General features: G+C 39.2%; 1 protein-coding gene across 15 annotated transcripts in view; it reads right to left on the bottom strand.

Annotated features, from left to right (window-relative positions):
* Positions 1-24333, bottom strand: part of RGS7 (regulator of G protein signaling 7) — a 279466-nt gene that overhangs the window by 90055 nt on the left and 165078 nt on the right. For 10 of the 15 annotated variants that reach the window (XR_013948508.1, XM_080585130.1, XM_080585131.1 and 7 more), the window contains one exon: positions 23795-23845. Coding sequence is in view for 11 of the 15 variants with exons in the window: in XM_080585130.1 (XP_080441256.1) it covers positions 23795-23845 (51 nt within the window). In the remaining 4 variants the exon portion in view is untranslated. Of the gene's footprint in view, positions 1-10636; positions 11370-16173; positions 16428-23794; positions 23846-24333 lie in introns of those variants that run through there. The other 5 variants (XR_013948509.1, XM_080585135.1, XM_080585129.1 and 2 more) reach the window with 5 other exon arrangements.

The raw sequence follows: 24333 nt of genomic DNA, 5'->3' as shown, positions 1-24333 counted from the left end.
TTTTCAAGAGCACAAGAAGTTCACATTATTCCCCTTTACCCATGAACCTTTAGACAACATCTGGGTTGCCATGCCCAGGTGGGAATACCACATCCACCCCAAGAAAGACATCAAGAAACTTGACTGAATCCAATGGAGGGTCACCGAGATGGCTGGGGATGGAGCACTGCCCTGTGAAGAGAGTCTGGGGGAGCTGGGCTTGCTCAGACTGAAAAATAGAACTTTTTCGGGGGTACCTACCAACAGCCTTCCAATAACTAAGAAGAGATTTCCAATGACAGAGCCATGATCTTTATACAGGTGCATGGCAATTGAAAAAAATATGAAAGAGGCAATGGTGATAAACTCAATCAGGGGTGGTTCTGACTTGACATGGAGAACATTTTCACCCTGAGAACAGAGAAGCAGCAGAAGAGGCTGTCCAGAGAGGCTGCACAGTCTGCATCCTTGGAGAGTTTCAAGACCCAAGAAGCTAAAGTCCTGGGCAACCTGCTTGTCTTCCTGAGATATTTCTCAACCTAAATCACATTACAGCTCTGTGACTCTAAGTGGGTCAAGCAGAAATGGAATAAAGAGCAGAAAATAGGGATGGAGAAAGTTGGAGAAAAGATTATTTGAAAGCTCCTGACAGAGCAGCCTATAATCCTGGGAAGGTTGGTTACAGTAGGAGTGAGAGTTCATATTTCTCTCACTTACTGCTGAGTACCTTATCCTGTACCCAAGTGCATAGCCACTACTGGTTCTCTACGGAGAAACAGAAATGGCAGAAGACAGAAAAAGCAAGCTGGCCTTCTCCAGGCAATTCAACCAATTAAGGTCACCTAAGATCTGAATTATTCCTCATAGCAGCTCATGTCTCTTCTGCTATGTATTGATACTAAAGCTGTTTTACTCTCACCTCAAGGATCTCATTCAGTGAGGATGAATCTACACAAACTCAGTGTTAAGGTATTTCTCTGTCCCTCTACAGAGCTAACACGGATGAATAAACTTGTCATATTTCTTCTTTTTTCTTTCGGGTAATAGACAATTTTCATTTTTTATGACTATCAATCCAGCAACTTATTCTAGCACTGCATAAATAGAAATGAATAAATATACCTTTTAAATAGCATCCTAAGATCCACTGTAGCTCACACCTGAGGATGTGAGCAGCATTTATGTTATTAAAGGAACAAAAAAAAACATGATATAAGAATAAAGATGTTAACAGAACCATTCACTTGATAGTATAAAATCCTTTCAATTGGTACCATCTGACAATGGGGCAACTGCAAAGCCAAAGCATCTTCAATAAGGTTTTGCACAGAGATTGAATAACCTATAAACCAAATATGGCTCAAACAGGTGAAAAATGTCCACAAAAATGTAACTGGTGAATAACGTCTACAAAGCTGTGGCCCTGTCTCCCATCAGACTGGCAGAGGACTTGCTGTTCTCTGCATAGCAGCAGTACAATTTCCATATGGAAACCTCAGCTCTCTGCAGGTTTCTAATCTCCAAGCAAGAAGTTTTCTGTGTATTACAGACACAACAAAGGTAACACTTAGATATACATCTCAGTTTGCTAAAATCAGACCGAAAAAAAAAAAAAAAAAAGTAGAAGGATTTAGGAAAGAAAACCATGAGCTTGAAAAGAAAATGTAGCCAGCAGGGGACTAGTCCCACATGCCTAAATGCCTAGTTCAGTTCAGACAGCTTCAGTATTCCCCAGCTCTTCCTGCATATGGTGTTAGGGGATTTTGACTTAAAGAAGCACCTTTCATCTGGAAGAATGGCAGAGGGAGATTAGGAACACTAAAAACTCCTATGAAGTGCATTATTAATTAAATAAATAAAAAAAAAGCCTGAAAAATACTTTTAAAAATAAAAGTTCTGAGGTAGGAGTAATGTTCATTCATATATATTCAGAATTAAAATTCCAAAAATTGGAGGAACATAAACTAAATGAAAGAAGGTGCTGTTTTTTAGATGGCAAGTGTACACGGACAGAAATGTGATATGTACACCAATATTGTTACCAAATATTTAGTCACTGTGTCTAAGAATATGCACTGCATATAAAACTACATTCTCACACCCAGATAGCCTCACTGAGAAGGCATAATTCAAACCACAATCAGCTGCTAAACAATGAATAAAAACTGCAACCAGAGACACCAAACAAAAATTTGAGGGAGGAAAAGCCTACATATGTGTAACTGGTAGAACAGAGTGGACTTCAGCTTTCTCTGTTATTGACTGTTTGTTTTGGAGATAATCAATTGTCTCTGAACCAAGGTTCCAGGAATACTTTCCCAGCAGTGACAGTGCTGATAAGTAGAAAGGCATATTCAAGAAACAAAATTACCAGAACTACAGTTTTAATTACTAGTAGGTGAAAAAGGACAGTCTACTGCAGGAGCTGCAAGTTATAATAGCTAACAGAAAAGAAAAGCCTTAGCTGAAAGACAGAAATACCTCTTTATGAGCCCGATTCATTTCAACAGGATATGAAATATTTTGAAAAAAATTCAAAATGCTGCTTTGGGTGTCATTTTGACTTTTAATGTTTATGCTATTGCTGGGCTAAAAGCTGAGAAGAAGTTTAAAATTTCATGGTTCCCTCTGCTGTTGAACTTTATTTAGCTGAGTGGGTGAAGTGAACAACACATGTACATAGATTGATTAGCAATCATATTTGTGAGAAGTAATACTGCCCTGCCATCTGCTATGCCATTACAAGGAGAGTGATCTTGATGGATTAAATGCTAGTCATTTTTAATATACTTTGCTATAAGAGAGAGACAGACATTTTCAATGTTCTGGGACAATGCAAACCTGATGAAATCTGAAGAATGAAAAATATACCCTGGTTCTTGAGTTTTCAATTTATTTTATTTTTAAACATAGCTCAGTTTTCTGTTTGCTGTACTAGCTCTTGTACAGCTTGGATGACTGTTTGTTCCTCTCAAATTGCAGGCTATAGTAATATCAGTAGAAGAAGTTGTTTTTTTTATGATATCATCCACAAGGGAGGACTAAAGAGGGTGTATTTTTCCCTGTTTTTCTTTGGAATGAACACATTTTTCTGCTTTGAAACTCCTTAAAGGGTATGATTTCAGTGATAAGTGTGGATTCTGCTTCTTCTTATCCATCTTAGGGCTTCAGGTGATGTGGTCGCTGTATTTGTGTTTTCTCTAAAGTCAATAAAACACTTTATAGTATCACACTGTTACAGTTACAGTCTTATCACATCTGAAGTGGCTTGCAGTAATCTCTGAGGGACAGAGGAAAGAAAAACAGGTGTTTGCTGATTTTGCTCCACTTTAAAATGGTATTTTTCAGAGTCTTTATGGTCTTCTCTGCAGCTCAATGCAGGAGAAAAACTTCCTAGAAGGAATATAGTTTGGGGCATTTTCTGTCCTTAAGATTGCTATATGACGTAAATAACAGTGAAAAACCCCAAACTGCAAGTTTTTTTCATACACTTTTTGATATGACAATGTCAAATAAATGAAAGCCTCCCCTTCCCTTAAACAATAAAGTGTTTGTTATTCTGGGATATTTGACTCAAGTGCATTGCTGTGCCACACGGCTGCCTGGAAAAAGAATTAATGACTCAGAACTTCACAAGCACACATTCATTTGAAGTGCCAAATGCCAAGACATTATCACTTACTCTCACCTCACTCCTGCTGTCATTTCATTGCCAGTGTGAACACAGGCTGCAAAGGATTAACTTTAACTTAAAGCAATAAAATACAACCTGCTTCTCACACTCACAGAAAGCGTAGGAGAGCCTCACTCTCTGGGCCTGACTGTGGCATTTAAAGAGGGGAAAATAAAACAGCTAGGAAAGTTCTTGAACACCTACATCACTACAAACTGCTCTCTTATGTCCCATCTGAAGGATGGAATTTGCAAAGAGAGCAGCAGTCACTGGGAATCATTTAAGGGAGAGCAAAAGAGATGATAGAAGAAGAGGCACTATTTACCCAAACACAGTTAAAATGAGATTCATGCTTGATTCCAAGGTACTCATCACAAACCATGTTAGCTATCACCACAGCAGCTAACTCAAATAGGGAGGAGTTTTCTTGTGCTGTGTGCTAGACTGTGGCTGTTGATGCTATCAGCAGCCCAGAGGCATCAGTAGGAAAAGAGTTACAGAGTCACAGAGTGGTTGAAGTTGGAAAGGACCTCTGTAGATCATCTAGTCCAACTCTGATCAAGCAGAGTCACCTAGAACACATTGCGCAGGATCTCATCCAGGCAGGTTTTGGTATCTTCAGAGATGGAGATGCCACAGCCTCTCTGGGCAACCTGTTCCAGCTCTGTCACTCTCACTGTAAAGAAGTTTTTCCTTCTATTCAGATGGAATTTCCCATGTTTCATTTTGTACCTGTTGCCTCTTGTCCTCTCGCTGGGCACCACTGGAAGGAGCCTGTCTCCATCCTCTTGGCACCCTCTCTTAAGATATTTGTATATATTGATAAGATCCACCATCTGTCTGCTCTTCTCCAGGAGGTAAACAATACTCAGCAGGTAAGGAGGAAAACCTATGAGAGATCTACCATGGACCCTTACCTGCCCAAGGAATGGTAACATACACCCTTACAGTCTGACCTGATCTACATCATAAGTCTCACACTTATCCCAGGTCTAGAGATAAGGATGTACATACCTGAAACAATGACTACTTTATTTACATAAATATCTAGCAAAGTAAAACAAATCAGGGACATGCTACCAGTCTTGCCTTATATGCTAACAGGATGTGGGTGAATTGGGACTGACCTAACTGTTTGACATGACCCTGGGAGGATTTTATCCAGATTAGGTCAACAAAAGTCATTCCACCATGAAAGACCAAATGAAAGGGGAAGATGACCTACAGTTTCTTGAAGAAAAGGGAAATAATAAAAATAAATAAAATAAAAAATAAAAGGCCTTTCTTCAACCACAGGAAAGAAAAGAAAAAAAAAAAAAAGTTACCAAAGAGGAGAAAAAATGAATACAGTCCTTGAAATAGAAGGCACTTATCAATGTTAGCAATACATAGACCCCTCTCTTGAAAACCTTCTAAGCAATGTTACGTATCTCATGTTCTCATGTCATTACTTCCTACTGAATTTCAGCTGATTCATGTATTAACTGTTGCCAGCAACTACTAAGACTTGCATTTATTCTCTTAATATATATTAAAAAAAAAAAAAAAAGCAGTTGCAATTTGAAGTCTCTTGAGGCATACAAATGTATAGTGAGGCATTGGAATTGAGCAGGGCTCTAATTTCACCTCTGAAAGATTTGTTTGGTGTGTTTGTTTGGCATACTGGAAATGACCAGCTACACAAGGTGGAAGAAATCCATCTAAGCTGCAAGCATTATGTAGACCAAATACCAGTGAAAACAGAATACAGAGTAGGTTGGTCACTAGATAACCAGTTAATTCAGCACACAGTGATGGAAAGTGACCTGAATTTATTTAAATTCTTCTAATTTCACTAGTACCACTCTTGAGCTTTTATATTATCAATTGTGCAGAAATCACAGCGCTTTTGCTTCTTTTATTATTATCTCTTGTCTCTTCAAATTGAAATGATAGAAGGATAAAATCCAGAATCCTTTGAAGCATTGCCTTCCTATTTTTCCCACTGGCACTTCCTCTGAAATGAAAACATTTTAGTTTGAGCTTTGACTCCCATGCTAATTCAGAGCAAAATACAGAAAATCAAAAACTGCCTTGTTTCCCTTAATGACAGTCTGAACTTGTTTTCATGAGATATTTCCTGACACTTCCCTCATTCCCCCCTCCAGTACGAAGCTTTATGCTAGTATATAGTCGTGTGTATACACTTTTGAACAAACGAGCTAACAACAAAATCAAAAGTATCTTAAAAAGAAATCATTACTGACAATATCATATTTCTGAGAATTCTCTCAGAGGAAATCTTGTTCCACAATTTAAAGCATCGATAGAAGACCCAAAATATTGGGCATAAGCTGTTTCTATTCAGTAGTAGAATCTTAACACTATTATTTCAGATTTTCTTGTGTACTGCTTGCTGTTAGCATACCAAATCTTCCAACTATCTTTTTCTCCAGTGGCTGGGACTGCAGGTGTGTGATCAAGTCATTTGGCTGCAAACATTTGAAGAAGTATATGATTCTCCACGGCATACGGTACCCAAGAGATTGTGCAAGCAGGCATCAGCCAGGAAACACATTTTACGTCATGGTTCCTTCAGACATGGTGCCCTGTGTGGTGGCACAGTTCCCTGGCTGCAACACAATGTCACCAGTCCTCCCTTTCTTTGTGACACTCAAGGCAAGGCACAGCTAGCCACATGCCAGCTTCCTTCTCAGTCAGCTGTGTTTTTGGAAATCACAGGCCCAGGAGCTGTCCGGGGTGGGGTTTCAAGGGAGGAGACCCAGACCCATGCTTAAAGCTTGACAGATTCAAGGCATCTGAGTAACTGCTGTGGACGACACCAGCAGTACTGCACAAGAGTGGGTGCAGGCTTTTTCAGTTCACAAAATATTTGTTTCCAAAGGAAAAGCAGAAGATAGTATTGTTGAATCAGAGGGATGTCAGCTAATGTGTGATTATTTATGTATTTATTTATTTATTAAGATGGGTGAGGTTAAGCAATAGGTAGCACTAAAGTCTTGCTATGATTACTGCTGGTTAAGATGAATCATGACACTTCTTTAGTCTCTGAGTCTGTTTTGATATCAATTGCTACTATATCAATCATTAATTTTGTATCATTGTCATACATTGCTATCACAATCACAGAACACCCACTTATGACCAGGCAGTTCAGATAATACAAAGAACGTGCAGCAGCAGCAGCTGGAATAATAGCTGCCTCTTTCACTGAACTCTACACAGTAAAGAAGAATACAATATTCTTCATAACAACTTTCATACCTCCAGCTAACTGAGAGCATGAAAAGCTGAAAATAGTGTATTTCTTTCAATGGGATGAATGCTGTGCATTTAAAGTCCAGCAGGAGTTAAGAGCTTTATAAGTAAAATGGTGTCATTCAGACACACATCAGGGAAAAATAACCATCAAAGCTCAGACAAAGGAAGTACAAAGAGTGTGGAGATAACTTTCCAGAGAATAACATAGGAATGTGATTCACAAAGTGATTAGATACAATTATCTGGAATGAATATATATAAAAACAAGGCAGTTACCATAAACACAATCAGTTCTAGAGAGTTCCCTTAATCTATTATTTATAATTAATTCCTTTGACTGGTAAATAATATATATTTCACTGTCCACATCAAAATGAAGGATAAGAGAGTAAACTTTCAAGATGTTGCAAGACTTCATTTTATTCCATTTTTACCATCTGAATCACATGTTCCTATTGTCATAACAACCCCCTTGCCAGGGCTCACTTCTCTCTGTTGTAGCAGATTTACACAGATAATTGTAGAGAACTGACAGTTCAGCCAGATAAACTCTGCTATTAAAAATATAGAACTACTGAAAGAAACTAGCTAGCAAAAATAGCTCAGTGAAAACCCTTCCATCAGGGCCTTTTTTTTCCACAAGGAAAAAAAAAAAAGAGTTTTCAGTGAATGACCTATTTTTTCTCTATTGGCAGAATCTGAATGTAGAAGGAAAATATAGCACTGAGGACACCAGCAACAAAAAATATAAAAGGGTTTAAAATAAATTGATAAAATGAACAAAAGCATCTAGCTGGGTCAACATAATGGTCACTCTGTGCTTTAACGCAAGTCAAATATTAAGCTGCTGAACTGTTAGCAATAACGTGCAATTTATCACTTAAATTACCCTCAGCAGTAAAGAAAAAAGAGATGGAAAATGTGTCCTCAGGTTTTAGAAAGACCTACAGTGGCAACCTGAGGGGAAGAAAAAAAGGTGAATACAACAAAAGCCCATAGAGACAACATGATAGGAACCATAATAAAGGGTAGAACAAGTAAAAATATAAATGAGACAGAAGAAGGATGACAGAACACTGTTACTGGTGGACGCAATGTCTCAAAATTCTGTGAGTGTTCTTACGTGGAATTAGTGAACATGTAAGGTCAACAAGATCTGATAAACACGCTAACTTGGATTTCCTGAGGGCTCTTGGTGTAATTCCCCCAAATGTCTTTTTAAAGGAACTAAGAGGATCTGAGATAGAAAGTAATGAAAAAAGGAATTGGTGGAAAGATAGGAACAAAGGTTAGTCACAGTAGATCAGTTATTACAGTTCAGGGAGGTAGCCACTGTAGCTGTGTTTAGTGGATCCTGAACTGTTCAGTATCATTAGAAATTATCTGCAGAAGAGTGTGACTGATGATATAACAAAATTTGCTGACAGTACATCATTACCGAAGTAAGTAAAAAGTCAGTTGTGAAGAGGTGTAGAAGGACTTCATAAGCAGTGATTCACTAGACAATACAACAGCAGACAGAACTGAATCTTGGTAATTGCTAATTACTTCAGATATGAAACCTCCCTTCCCAAGTTCACATACCCAGTAAGTGGCTACAAGTTAGCTGCTGCTGCTCAAGAAAAAATAGAATCACTGTACATGATTCTGTGAAAATGTTTGCTCAAATCTCAGAACAGAATTATTAGGAAAGAAATAGAAAAGAAACCAAAAGACATCATTAGTATAGAGAACAACACACCCACACCATAAATTCCACGCGGAGTTCTGGTTATTTCATATCAAACTATATATAGAGAGAGAAGTTAAACATCACAGAAAGACGGAGGATAAGGATTGTAAAAATATAACTTCCATATAATATGAGAAATTGCAAATCAGAAAGTGGACAGCAGATGACAGCCATTAGAGCGAGGAGGTAAACAAATAAGGAATAATATTTTGCTGCTTCTAATAATCCAAGAACTCAGAGTCAACCAGTGTGATTATTAGGCACACCCTTCCAATCAAAAAATATATCTAATACGCGATCAACTTGTGGAACAAATTTTCATGGGGTGTTGTAAAAGCAAAAATGTCACTTGAAAACTAATAAACAAAAAGATGGAAAAAACTGCAGGTCAGGAAATTCCCGAAGGACTATCAGGATCAGGGCAGGCAAAGCCAGGGACCGCTACACTACCTTTCTCATACTGTGAGAGCCTCTTCCTAAGCATTCAGACTGACCACTGCCAGAAACAGCTCATTTCAGATCATCTGATTGCAGCAATGCCTGTCTATTCATATTGACTTTGTTGTATGAAATGCATTTAATTTCTAGCATTCTGGAGTGTGCACTGGTTATAAACTAATTGGCACTATTAGCTATGTATTTTCTTGCTGTACAGAAGATTCTTGGCTTATTAATTTCTTTTAAAAAGCTATTTAAAACCATTATTATGCTTAAATGCCCTCACAGTGCACAGTCTCTTTTCATATTAAAATTGAAATTGCAATATATTTATCAATTAATTGCTCTTCCTGGGCATAATTCTCGCATGTCAGAATATCTTCTAAATGCACTAGCAGGAACTTAAATATGTTTTAATTTCTACTTTATTCTCAGCCATCATTGCTATGGTAAAAGTTATTGTGGGTAGCTAAATTACCTTTGATCTATTTCTTGTAGGCATAAGTTTTTATCTGCTTCAAAGAGCTGAGAGCACATATTTTGCAAAAGTTCATTAACATGAACTTTAACCCCTGGAATTTTACAGTCAAAACTCTCAAGATAGTTGTCTGCACACATGCAGTTATATTGCAGTTACTATGCAGTTATAGTGACAGTCATTATTATTAAAAATTCATGTCAGGTTTAACTGTGGAACTGTAAATCCCCATCCCTAATTTCTTCAAACCAGCCTATTTAAAATATCTGCAAGTTAAGTGACAAATATGTGAAGCTACCTCATGAAATAAGTCTTCACGTATGTTATAAAGAAGAAAAAAAATCAATCATTTGTTATTTCCTCAAAAGACCTTAACCAAAACATTTCAACTTTATTTATCCCACATTTAGAACAATTCAGCAGTTTTTAATTGTATTTTGCTTTTTTATGCTAGTGATTACATTTGAAGACGTAAGTAATTAGACAATTCTACGATGCAAATGTGCCACGTCTGTAGTTCTTCGTAAGTTTCCCAATAAGTTTAAAAGTGGTCTAAAAGTTTAAGTATTCCAGCTTCTCTAATATATTTTTTTTTCCTTAAAGTAGACATTAATTAAGAAGCACACATTCAAAAGCAAGTGCAAATTCCTTGCTATAGTTTCTGTGTGAATAACTGAGATAAATAAGATTTTCCATGGTTTGGATTCTTTTAAACTAATTTGAGCTTCAACTTCGGTGAGAACTGCAATTTTTATTTTGTGGATCTAAGTATTCCAAAGTCAAATGAGGTCTTGCAGCTACAAAAATATAATGGACATGGAACAGTGAAACTCCTCATTCTTCAGCTTCAATTTGCCTGTTTTCCTGTCTGTGAAATTTGAGAAGGTGACTGAATGCAACCAGTGAAATTAGAGGAAAGGAGAAAGAAGAGGGAGAATGTGAATGGAGAAGAACATGTGAATAAGATCGAACCAGCAGCCATAACCCAACAAGAACTAGAGGACTCTGCAATAAAACTAGGGAATTAACTACAGAGATAAAGATTTAGAAGATAAGAGAGAAAAGGAAGACTTGCCGAGGCGACCGGCTCCAGGGCAGACGCATTCTGCAGTGGAGCGGGGGATTGAGACAGGCAGGGCTTTTTTTTCAGCATCAAGGCCACTCGAAGCAGCCAAAGAAGCCGCCAGGACCCGGCAGCCCTCGCGAGGGAGGCTGAGGAGGCGTAGGTGGAGCCAGTAGCGTCCCCTCCCCGGCTGTTCAGAAGCAGCCCCTAGGGAGTGTGAGCGACCAGGAGCATGGCGAACAGGTCGGGCAAACAGGGCAGGGCACGGCACAGCAGTTTGCGCAGCAGGGCGCGCAGGGAGGGCCCCTCGTCGGTCTTTGGCAGCGGTCTTTCCCTTCGGTACTTGTAACCTGCCTGCGAGGAACCTGGTCATGGTATCGACCAGGCAGAAAACCATGGACTCCGCATCTCTTGCGGCCTCTCCTGCCGCAGTGTCCGATGTGGCTACTCAGACGGAGGGCTTGGGGAAACACGCAGCCATCCAGGTCTTGGGCTGCAGGGTGTGACCGAGTCTTCTGTCGGTATCTGACTGCAGCAGCAAGGGGCATGCCTGTGGCAGGTGTGCCCAGATTGAAGAGCTGCTCAGCCAGGTAGCGGAGCTTAGGGAGGAGGTAAGCAGGCTCAGGAGCATCAGGGAGTCAGAGAGGGAAATTGACTGGTGGAGGTGTACTCTGCCCTCTCTGAGACAGACTCACAAGCCTGCCATAGCACAAACGTCTCCTGCTACACAGAAGACAAAAGTTCTCTCATCCCTCCAGGCAGTAGGAGGAGACCTAGGCCAAGGGGGGGAATGGAGACAGGTTTCTGTTCGGGGTGGTAGGCGATCCCTGTCCCTGCCCACCTCACCTTCCCATCTACCCTTATATAACAGGTATGAGGGTCTAGAACACGACAGTCAGAACAACGAAGTAGATGAAAGCCCGTCCCAGTTGGAGAGGATGCCTAAGGCAAAGCAACCTATCCCCCGCACTACTACATCAACTGTCAAAAAAGAAAGAAGGGTTATTGTCATGGGGGACTCCCTTTTGAAAGGGACAGAGGGCCCAATATGCCGACCAGACCCAACCCACAGGGAAGTCTGTTGCCTCCCTGGGGCTTGGGTGAGAGACTTCTCTAAGAAAGTCAAGCACCTGGTACGGCCCACTGACTACTACCCGCTACTGGTCTTTCAGGCTGGTAATGACGAGGTAGCAACGAGAAGTCTGAGAGCAATCAAAAGAGACTTTAGGGCTTTGGGGCGACTACTTAAAGGATCAGGGGCACAGGTTGTGTTTGCCTCTGTCCTGATAGGGGGGATCGATGCTGACAAGCAGACTCATCACATTAACATGTGGCTTCGGGACTGGTGCAACCAGCAGAATTTTGGGTTTTTCGATCACGGGAAGGTCTACGCAACACTGGGCCTGCTGGCACCAGATGGGATGCGCCTCTCTCAGAGAGGGGTGAGGATTTTTGCTCAGGAGTTGGCAGGGCTGATAGATAGGGCTTTAAACTAGAGTCAAAGGGGGAAGGGGATAAAACCAGGCACGCCGGTGATGAGCTAAGGGATGGTGTGCTAGAATCAGAGGGACTGTGTGCTAGTGAGGCCCTTCAGTCGTCTACACAAGGTGCTGCGTGTAGGGGGGTGCATTTGAAGTGCTTCCACACAAATGCACGCAGTATGAGGAATAAAATGGATGAGCTAGAAGTCTTGGCCCAGTCCCGCAGCTACGACATCATGGGCATAAGCGAAATCTGGTGGGATGAGTCCTGTGGCTGGTGTGTTGCAACAGATAGTTACAGGCTCTTCAAGAGGGACAGGCAGGGTAGGCGAGGTGGCGGGGTGGCAATGTATGTGAAGCATGGGCTGGACTGTGTGGAACTTCAAGTTGGTGATGGCAAAGTTGAGAGCCTCTGAGTAAGGATTAAGGGACGAACAAATAAACGGGATGTCGTTGTGGGAGTCTATTACGGACCACCTGGCCAGGACGACAACACCGATGAATTATCCTTTGCAGAACTAAGAGATGCCTCAAGATAAACTCCCCTTGTCCTAATGGGGGATTTCAACTTGCCAGACGTCAACTGGGATCACCACACGGCTGAGATGAGCAAGTCCAGGAGGTTCATAAAGCACCTAGATGATAACTTCTTGGTGCAGGTGCTAAGGGAGCCAACTAGGAAAGGTGCCCTCCTAGACCTGTTGCTGGAGAACAGAGAGGGTCTTGTGGGAGACGTGGCAATTGCCGGCCGTCTCGGTCATAGTGACCATGAAGTGGCTGAGTTTAGAATTTATGGTGACAGAAGGAAAACTGTCACCAAAACTTCAGCCCTGGATATGGGGAAAGCAGACTTCAGGCTGCTCAGGGAACCAGTCAGCAAGGTCCCCTGGGAAACTGCTATTGAAGGCAGTGGCATCCATCAGTGCTGGTCAATCTTTAAGCACTGCCTCCTAAAAGCACATGATCAGGCGATTCCAAAATATCGGAAGTCAGGCAAGTGGGGCAGAAGGCCGGCCTGGCTGACCAGGGATCTTCTACTGGAGCTTAGGTGAAAAAAGAAAGTGTACGGCTGCTGGAAGGAGGGTCAGGTGACGAGGAAGGAATACAGGGATGCTGTTCGTGTTTGTAGGGAGAAAATTCGTGTGGCCAAAGCCCAACTAGAGTTGAAGCTGGCCATGTCTGTGGGAGACAATAAAAAAGTTTTTTTTAGGTATGTGAACAGAAAAAGGAGAACCAAAGAAAACATAGGTCCGCTACTAGATGGGGAAGGTCTCCTTACAGACAATGACATAGGCAAAGCAGAGACGTTTAACGCCTTCTTCGCCCCTGTCTTCACCACTGATGATGGGCTTCGGGACCCAGGGTACCCTGAGCTGGAGGACCATGATGGTGGGAATGAAAAACTCCCAAATGCCCCTGAACGTGTGCGGGATTTGCTGCACCACCTGGATCCATACAAGTCCATGGGTCTGGATGGAATTCATCCCAGGGTGCTTAAAGAGCTGGCTGACGTCATCACGGGACCTCTCTCAATTATTTTTCAACGATCTTGGGAATCTGGAGAGGTCCCATTGGACTGAAAGCTGGCAAATGTTGTGCCAATTTTCAAGAAGGGTAAGAAAGAAGACCCTAGCAATTACAGGCCTGTCAATCTCACGTCAGTGCCTGGTAAAATTATGGAGAGGATGATCCTTGAAGTTATTGAAGTGCACCTGGGGGACAATGCAGTCATTGGTCCCAGCCAACATGGGTTCATGAGGGGTAGGTCCTGCCTAACAAATTTGATTTCTTTTTATGATAAGATAACCAGCTGATGTGATCTTTTTGGACTTCAGCAAAGCTTTTGACATGGTTTCCCATAGGATCCTACTGGACAAAATGTCTAGCATACAGCTAAACAAAAACATCATACGATGGGTGAGCAATTGGCTGACGGGCAGGGCTCAAAGGGTTGTGGTAAACGGGGCCACATCTGGCTGGCGGATGGTCACTAGTGGGGTCCCTCAAGGCTCCATTTTAGGGCCAGTCCTCTTCAATGTTTTTATAAATGATTTGGATGTAGGACTAGAAGATGTTTTGAGCAAACTTGCCGATGACACCAAACTTGGAGGAGTTGTGGACTCGGATGAGGGTGGAAAGGCCTTGCAGAGAGATCTGGACAGATTGGAGAGCTGGGTAATCACCAACCACATAAAGTTTAACAAAAGCAAGTGCCAGGTCCTGCACCTGGGACGGGGCAACCCTGGCTATACGTACAGACTGGGCGACGAGACGCTGGAGAGCAGCCCCGCAGCGAGGGATCTGGGGGTTGTGGTTGACAGCAAGTTGAACATGAGCCAGCAGTGTGCCCTGGCAGCCAGGAGGGCCAACCGTATCCTGGGATGCATCAAGCATTGCTAGTCGGTCGAGGGAAGTGATTGTCCCGCTCTACTCTGCACTGGTGCGGCCTCACCTCGAGTACTGTGTGCAGTTCTGGGCACCACAGTATAAAAAGGATGTAAAACTGTTGGAGAGTGTCCAGAGGAGGGTGACAAAGATGGTGAAGGGCCCAGAAGGGAAGACATATGAGGAGCAGCTGAGGTCACTGGGCCTGTTTAGCCTGGAGAAGAGGAGGCTGAGGGGGGACCTCATCGCAGTCTACAACTTCCTCGTGAGGGGGAGTGGAGAGGCAGGTGACCTATTCTCCGTTATCACCAGTGATAGGACCGTTGGGAACGATGTTAAGCTGAGGCAGGAGGAGTTTAAGCTAGACATCAGGAAGAGGTTCTTCACCGAGAGGGTGGTTGCACACTGGAACAGGCTCCCCAGTGAAGTAGTCACTGCACCAAGCCTGTCTGAATTTAAGAAGAGATTGGACTGTGCACTTAGTCACATGGTCTAAACTTTTGGGTAGACCTGTGCGGTGCCAGGAGTTGGACTTGATGATCCTTATGGGTCCCTTCCAACTCGGGATATTCTATGAAATGAGGGAAGGGAATACTGAAGAACAAGAGAGAGCTAAGGAAATACTTATCTGTCCATGGTGACATAGACAGCAATGTCTTTTGCCGAGTAAACTAGAGCTCCCAGCAGTTCACTTAACCTTGAACTCTCATTATCCTCCTGGGTGAACAGCTGTGTTTCTCTACATGTGCCATGGGAAAACTGAAAACCCACTTAAGGACAATTAGTAACAAAATCAAGAAAGGGCCTTACATTAACCATTCAGTTATTAAATGCTACATACAATACATAAATATCAAAACATTTTTGTTTAGTTGACTATTAAAAGCTATAGCAGCTGCTTGCAAGATGAAATAGGATTTCAACTACTTTTATTTGATTAAGTTGTCCAGATTTAAAAATCTCACTTCCACCTATTTGCATTTTCCATTACTACATAACATAGTTCTCTCAGAAACAAGGAAGCAGAAAGCTTATGAAGTCTCTAGACAATTATTTAGCTGCTTTTAATTAAATATGCCAGCATGAATTGGGATTTACTAAATGTTCTTCCTCTTAAACCTCCAAAACTTGGTATGATCCCAAAGGTTCAGATTGAAAATGACAAACAGGAAGAAATCACAAAAAATCTAAGTAACTTTAGTAAAAACAGGATCAAATATTTATTAAAATTGTCATAGAATTATAGAATGGTTTCGATTGGAAGGGACCTTAAAGATCACCTGATTCCAACCCCCCCACCCCCACCCTTGGGAGGGACACCTTCCACTAGACCAGGTTGCCCAAAGCCCCATCCAACCTGGCCTTGAACACTTCCAGGGACAGGGCATCCACAGCTTCTCTGGGCAGCCTGTGCCAGTGCCTCACTACCCTCAGAGTGAAGAATTTCTTCCTAATATCTAATATAAGTCTACCTTCTTTTAGTATAAAATCATTACCCTTGTCCTATTGCTACACTCCCTGAAAAAGAGTCCCTCTCCAGCTTTCCTTTAAGTACCCTAAGACTGCTCTAAGGTCTCCCTGGAGCCTTCTCTTCTCCAGACTGAACAACCACAACTCCCTCAGCCTGTCTTCATAGGAGAGGTGCTTGAGCCCTCGGATTATCCTTGTGACCCTCCTCCGTACCTGCTCTAATAGGTCCCTGTCCTTCTTGTGCTGGGAGTCCCAGAGCTGGACACAGTGCTCCAGGTGGGGTCTCATGAGAGCAGAGCAGAGGGGAGAAAAGCAGAACAGAGGGGGATTATTGTCATTATTACTTAACTCATTCATTAATAAGCCTTATTTCTAAAAGATAACAGAGTTCTCCCTACAAGGACATACCTTTCTTTTGATTCTTCAGTCGTACTTTTGTTGTACTATTGACTTAAGTCAATAAATATGTTTTATCATTTTTAGCAGTGACAGTAATATAATAGGCTTTGTCCATGCTGAAAAAGCAATAAGTGGCAGCTACAAGTGTGCAAAGTTAAGGAGCAAGCAGACAATACAGGGAACACATAACATTAAAATCAGCAGAATTTGGTATCGGAAGCTAGTCATTCTGAAAATCTGATGCATTCGTAGGAAGTTAACATTGGCTAGTGATATAGTTTCTTACTCAGAGATATTGGTTCCATATTCTGAGTGATGACATGAAAAGAAGGGTACAATACCTGGAAAGATATACACTGTTTAGGAACCAGTTCCTCAGAACTATGTGGAATATTTTCATTGAAAACTATGGAATAAAAATTGCCTGATTTATGATTCAATTCTCAAAAAGAAAAAAAAAAAAAGCTTTCTAGGTTTTGTAGAGCTTTGGGGAAAACACAGTACCAGTTTTGAATCACTCATCATCATATAGCTTTATATAATAAAATAATAGCTTCATCATAAAGCTTTATGATGAAGCTGTGTACTTCAGAGGTAATTTGATGGGTAAAGATTTTCAACTGTGTAATGTAGATTTCTTACACCCTAATTTTTTCTGTGACAGAAAGGATGAAATATATTCCTTAAATTGGTACAACAGAGCATCTGAAGCTCCTTCCAATGAAATTACTTGAAATTCATGCTTACTGATTTTTCAGTTTCTGGTATATGGATCTGGCAATGGTTTTAGCACGAACTTTTTGTCTGAATAGGCTTCTTTACACTAATATTTCTAATCAGTACTTTGTATTCTATTTAGTACTTCTTTCTTACTCTTTACTCACCAAGGCTCTAAAAGGCCTCAGTGAAATAATGCCCATATTGCTTACTGAGTTCCAAAGCAAATGCTGTTCATTGCTGGCTTGTTTCAATTTTAAAACTCTAACTGGGTATAAGACTCTTCTTAGAAACTAGTTTTTGTATTTTAGCCTGAGATATAGCTTAAAGACCATGTTACACCTAATCTTATTTTAAAATGAATTGTGTTATATCTTGGCTCTTTTGCAGTTAATGGAACGCCTCCAACCTTCTGTGGAACTGGAATTTCACCATCAACGATTAAAATAAAGAATGAAGGAGTGGATGTCATATGAAGGTATTACACTTGTCACTGAAAATAATTGTGTGTAGCATTTTGGTACTTTAATACTAAAGACTTAAATTATTTCTTACTAAAAACAAATAGCTTTGAAGAAACCACTATAGAATTAGGGTTAGTATTCAAAAAAAAAAAAAAATTAACACTCAGTTGAAGGTTTGTTTTCAAACAGAAGTAAGCAAATATCAAGAGAGTTCTGTTTTACTTAGGAAACTTACATGACACAACTTAAGTTATGGTCAAATTATTTAAATATGTGTACATATATTCTAAGTCATTTGAAGAGTTTGAGGATTTTCCTTATTATAACCACAATAAATCTACTTTGAATTAGTATTCTATAGACAAGTGCAAATAGGTTGGTTACAGAAACAAAGTTACAGTGCACGCAATTTGTAATTCTAATAGCAGAAATATCAATTCTTCTTTTTCTGTTATGCAGCAAATTATCCTATAAGGCGGCAAATTCCATACCTGTGATCTTTACTCATTGATCCAGTATAGACATTCCTTTATAAATTAAATAGATATTTTTCAATTATTAATACTTATAGGCAATAAAAAGTTAATAAAATTAATTTGATCATAAATATGATTAAGTAAATAGACTAGACATACTTTCTACTTTCTTAATATAACCTATTATATTGATAAATATCTTTCACTGTTTATTAAGTGATTTCTAAAGGCATTTTCAGAGTTACGATGTTGTATAATACATAAATCCTATTATCCACAAATATAGTTTATTATTAGGATGAAAAAACATAAACTATTTAATATAGCATCTTGAAAAATAATATAACCTCATTACAATCAGGGAGAAGGAATTTTATTTAGCCTTGCTTAGTCTGATGTAACAGTGTTATAGTTTGACTTATCTGCTTATGTTAAGTGATCAGTCATTGATACCTTTGCATCTGCACTAGTCACAAACTCCATTTCTTCACCGCAGGAGTAAAAAAATGTTCATTTTTAACCAGCTACTAAACACACCGCACTATCAGAAGAAATGACCACTCCTTGAAGAGAAATTGGAATTAAGCACTGATGTAGCCTACCACCTATTTGCATGCAAGAAAATCAACTGGCCAACCTAGGAACATACTAATCACCTTCAAGAGTTAATACATGGAAATGAGGCTGCTCAAAAATTGCTATCATCATGTACGAGGAGGGGAAGCTCACATCAGGCTACCCCTGCTGTTCTGCATGCTCTTGGGAGACAAGTGTAACACATGCGTTCTACACAGAGTAACGGACTACAACAAAGTGGAAGAAGCTTCAGTGAAAAAGTATGAAAGAAGAAACAGTACCCATTAAGTCTGATTTATCCTGTCACAACTATATGACAAGGAATACACCTTTGTCTGCCATTTGTCGAGTCTATCCAAGGCTTTTAGGCAAATAGAATAACTTCTGCATATGAATATCTACCATTTCAGTCCTGAAACCCCAGCAGTGGCTAGAAGTCCAATGATTATCGAAGACAAATAAATGCTACACGTACATAAAGGAAAACTGCCCCATACAGTTTTATCATGTTCGAGTATCACAACGTTAATACTATCGGTACTAAAGGAGTGCCTGTCAATTTTGACATTTTCCCAGGCAGGATTTGAGTTTTACTTTCTTTCTGTTCACCTGAAATTATTATCACAGACATTATTTCATTTAATTGTTACAGGACCTGACAAGCTCAGATCAAATTCACCCAGCAGAATAAAGCTAGAGTTATTTACATTAGACTTGCTGAAGGTTCACGAGATTTGCCTCACCAAACAAAATGCACCCAAGTTTCTGTTAGACATACAAAAAAAAAGATGAGTGTCTTGTAGATCCCAGTTTCCTAATATGAGGCTTATGGTACGTGTGCAAGCAGTATAAAATTTACCTGGCAAGTTGTTTTTTTTTTTTTTTTTTCCAGTTAAGCGGGGAAAAAAAAAAAAAAAAAGGAATGCATTCTACTCTTGCTTTATTTTCACTAGTTTTGATTAATGCAAAGACTGCAAACAGAAGCATGAGCTTTTGATTTCCTTCTTCCTCCATTTCATAAGAAGCTATTTTCTCCTTTAGCAAACTCTGGAAGGGGAACCTCCCCTTCACCTGCAGCTGTCTGGCATTGTCTCCCAGGTTGCAATGGTTTGCTGTTTGCTGCTGCCTTCCTGCATACACATGTGAAGAAGGGGCAGAAATAGGTTTTCAAGTACACTTTAATGTACTCAGATAAAAACGCTAATATATTTCCTCTAATTCTTAAAGCAAATACAGTGTATTTTCAAGGTCATTATAAATACAGCTGCTGCTGGAGAAAAATTTAACTGGAAAAAAAAATATATTAAAAAAAAAGGAGGGAAAAGTAGAAGAGACAAACAGATGTTGTGCTGCTGAATTCTCCCTTTTTCTTGCACTGGGTTAGTGACCACAGTTTACACAGCTGCTGGTGGGCATCTAGTTACAAATTAGCTACATAAGTTAAATGAAAAGAATGTCATTGGAAAGAATTGCAGATGTGAGCATGTCTATGTCAAGGAACAGTCTTGTTTTATAACTTAGAAAGCTTGATTTAGTAATATATATGTCTGTAAACATATTTAAGAAGAGAGAATAGAGAAAATACTACAGTGTTTTCAAATGAATTGTTATAGGCTCATTTTAATATATAGCGGCTTTCTTTAAAATTTCTCGTAGCAGCTTAACTTTTTGCTACCATCATCATTGCATTTTCTGAACTGTTGAAGAGATGTTTGTCAAGGATTAGTAACACTTCTGAGTGTAATTCTTGTCATCCAAGAGCAGTAGCAAACTCCTTCAACTGACAGCCCAAAGGAGCCGGACTAAGGCACTCAGAACTCAGGGCTGCATACCCTGAAGCTGGCTGCAGTACTACAGTTCTTCTACAGCAACCAACCAGTAATGAAGTGACTTCAGCCAAGTAATTCCCATTGTCTTTACAGATGTCAGTAAATTAAAGGCTCTTTCTGAGACACATAAGTAGAAATTTTTCATGGGTTGAGTTAAGCATGAAATACTTATTTGTATATAGCACACATTTAACTGTGAAAATACTGATTATTCTTCACTAAACCAAGAATTGATACTGGTTCCTCTCATTAAAAGACAACAGCATGATTTACTGTTAGCATGTTGTAATGCTAGGGAACAGACAAATCAAGTGTCTTGCCAAAGAGCATCAAAGAAATCAGTGCAAGAACCAAGTACAGAACCAGCCTCTTGGAGATTTCAGCTGACACCTTTAAATCAGCTCATCATCCTTTTTTGTTCTGTTTTTTTCCTAAGGACTAAAAGGATTTCAGTCTGTAGTGTGGTCAACCTGGTACATTTCACAGCACTAATTATCATTTTAAAAAAGAAAAACACAATGTAGAAAAACAGTAGATTTTCCGCATTAAGAGTAATTGGCACCATCAGTGAAGAGTCAGCACTTACCCTGTAATGGTCAATTCAACAAACACATGTCTAAATGCAAAACCACAAGCTCTTACAATTCTGTAAACTCAGTTAATTGCTTCTTTTGGGGTTGAGGTCAGGCTTATTTTTATGACCGAACTAAACTTCCACATTAAAAATAACTTAGATAATTCTTGTTCCTTAAAATTTTACAGATGAGTTGTAGGCTGAAACACAAACATTTTTTTTTAAGTACATACTGAAAAGCAAACAACATAACAGCAACTGTACATTGCACCCAGCTATTCTGGGCACAAACTCTTCTCTGCTCCACCGAAACAACTTCAAATCTGGCATAATTTAGCGGAATCCACCCATCATCTCTAGTTTATATTCTTGATGCAGATTTACTCAGCAAGCCAAAATCTTTCAAATCTTCCACACAACATGTTTTTCCACTTATGAAAAACGTGCATTTTTTTTTTACTGGAAATTTACACTTGTAACTATTTTTTGCTTAAAATTACTGTTTCCAGACACTAGCTTTACACTTATTAACACAGTGAAAACAAATGCTGCTGCCAGACCATCTCCTGCCTTTTGTTCTCCCGCTATCCATAAAGCAGCCTTCTTCATTCCCATTTAAATGTTATTGGAGTTGTATGCTCTATGCAAAACACAGGAAAAAAAAGCACTAAAAAATGTTTTGTGTTGTTTTGTTTTGTTTTGTTTTGGGGGGGTTGTTTTGTTTTTATGTACTGCATACTAATTAAGTTAAATCTGTCTATTTGTCCCTTAGATAACAATTTACATGCCTTGCTTGCATGAATAGTTCACAGCACTGACAGATGAGGGGTACAGTAGTCCTTAAATTTTTCTGGAGATATTGGAATATACTCTCAAAATATGTGAACCAAGGTTTACATTATATTACTGATATCAGTACTAGACAGAGATGATAACTTCCAGTGCAAACACAGGGATTATTTATTTTTGCATCACAAAATTGCACAACAGCTTGGTAACAGGACCCTAAGGGGGAGTTTAAAAAGACATCCATAGTCTTTTTTCAAAGACAGACTGGCATGCTGTTGAAAAGTGGACAGAAGGTAATGGAAATTCAAATGATGCTCCCAGAAATTTAGGGCTTTTCCATGGGAAATTCTGGATGGTCTTGTCTAGAACCGGAATAAAGTCAAAATCTTCAAAGATTTTATAAACCAGAGTACTATCAGAAGTTTTGTCCTGTGAATAGCTCTTGCTCACCATCTGTCAGGTTCTGGCAATTCTGAATGTCACCCAAAGGCAACATTTGGGGTGGCTTCCCTTCTGAAGATTTGCATCCAGTCAGCTCCAGATAGCTGACTTTGGACCGTCCAGTCCTTGGACCAAGACTGATATGCATAAGACGTTTTTGCCATTTTAGATAATTTTTCCACCAATGCAATCTGAGAGGGTATAATGCAGCTCGGATTAAATTTCTGCGGTGTTCTTGTGACATATGTTAGTAGTTTGTGTGTTTGTTTAATTTTATTTGGGTATCAACATAGGGAACCATTTAGTTTAAGGTTTCAGCTATTCCAAATTTTGCAACAACAAGATAATCTGAAGAACAGCCTATTCTAAAATTGCAGTTCTGGTTTTAAAAATAAAGGTTAAGCTTCCATAACAAATAAACATACAATGGCAATCTTTCAAACTCTAATGAAAGTAGATAGTTGAGTGTTTTTTAGTTGACAGCTGAGAAATGCAATATCACACTGATGTCTCAAGTGATCTAAACATTAGCTTCAGGAAGCAAATACACGACACTCAGTTTAAAGTTATACTAAAATGGCAGCAATTAGTGATCTGTCTGATGTAACAATTCAGATAATTTGTGAACTGCATATTTTCAAATATTGAATATACATATAAAACTATCCAACTCATTATCTTAAACTCAGTGATATTACTTTTTGCTGGAATTCCACAATGATTCCACTTTTGTATCTAATATGACAGAAAAATAAAATAAAATTTAAAAAGAAACAAACAAAAAATAGACATTCCATTCCAAAAACTCTGAAACAGAGAAAGGATTTTTTTTTTTAATGCTCTTAAGTGGGAAGATTATCTTTCCCCCAACCAAAATAGAATAGGAACTTCCACAAAATTTTATTTCTGACGTTCATCATTTTCTACTAGAAACCATTCTTTTCCAGAAAAATTCACCTCATGTAAAAAGTTTCCTGTAAATCAGGGAAATAAATATCAGACATGCACCAAGCCATAGAAACTGAATTAGCAGCTTGCCACATAAGAAACCTGTGGCAGAATTTGGAACCAAATCTTTATTTCCACATCCCAACCCAGTTTACTGAGCAGTGAGCAGTTCTTCCTCACCACACTGATTTTATTTACAGTTTACTCTCCATTTAAGATGCTATAAAAGTGTCCAAACTTAAAGATACAAACACAGCTCTTGATGTCAGTACAAGAGCATATTTTATTAATTTTGTTTATTTTTTAATCTACGGGAAAATTCTGTTAAGAAAACAGCTTGTGCTTAACAAACATCTAGTATGACAATGAGTTAATTCCTCTTGGAGTAAAACATAAACTGATTTTCCATTAATTAAAGCACTTATCATTTTCATTCTTGGACATCCTCTTGTTTCCTGGTACATGCTCCAATAAAATGGATAACCAAAATCATGAGATTCTTAGCAAAAGTTTCAGAGGTTTGATGCTGTCTGTTTTGCTGTTGAAATCACACTGGTCAAATGCTGCCTGGCCACCCACATCACAACATGTTTTTTCAAACATACAAAAATTAAAAGTTACCTGGATCTTCTATAGATAAGTTCTTCGTCAACCACTGAACAATGTCTGAACCTAGGAACAAAGCAATAAGTATTTTTAGATTAGTAAGTTTTCTCTTCCTATTCTTCAGTTCCCTAGACCTATTAACATTATTCTACATGCAAGAGACCTCTATGATTTTTTTGCTCTGTTTGTCAAGAATCAACTAGAATATCTTTTTATATATACATATATATACATATATATGTTTCTCCACAGCTTTGGCAAAAGAAACATGCCACCACTCCTTTCTTTAGGCCAAGACTTATAAAACACAATAGAAAAGTGTATGATAACCTACATTTTAAAATTACATTATTGAAAAATTTACATTAAAGAAACTATCTTTTTAAAGTTAATATAAGATTTTCCTCACCTTTCAAATTAGTTTGCAAATGAAACTTAGAAAAGGTAAATGCAACATATGTTGTGATTTTGCAATATATGACAGTGTATGCTCCAGGTCATTTCTGACAAAAAACCTCTTTGAGACTAATACATACCATTATGAACTCCTTTTA

The sequence above is a fragment of the Anser brachyrhynchus genome (assembly GCF_964034855.1).
Source record: "Anser brachyrhynchus genome assembly, chromosome: 3".
In the NCBI taxonomy this organism is placed as follows: domain Eukaryota; kingdom Metazoa; phylum Chordata; class Aves; order Anseriformes; family Anatidae; genus Anser; species Anser brachyrhynchus.
Note: the sequence above shows the minus strand (reverse complement) of the source record. Positions and strands in the feature narration are given on the sequence as shown.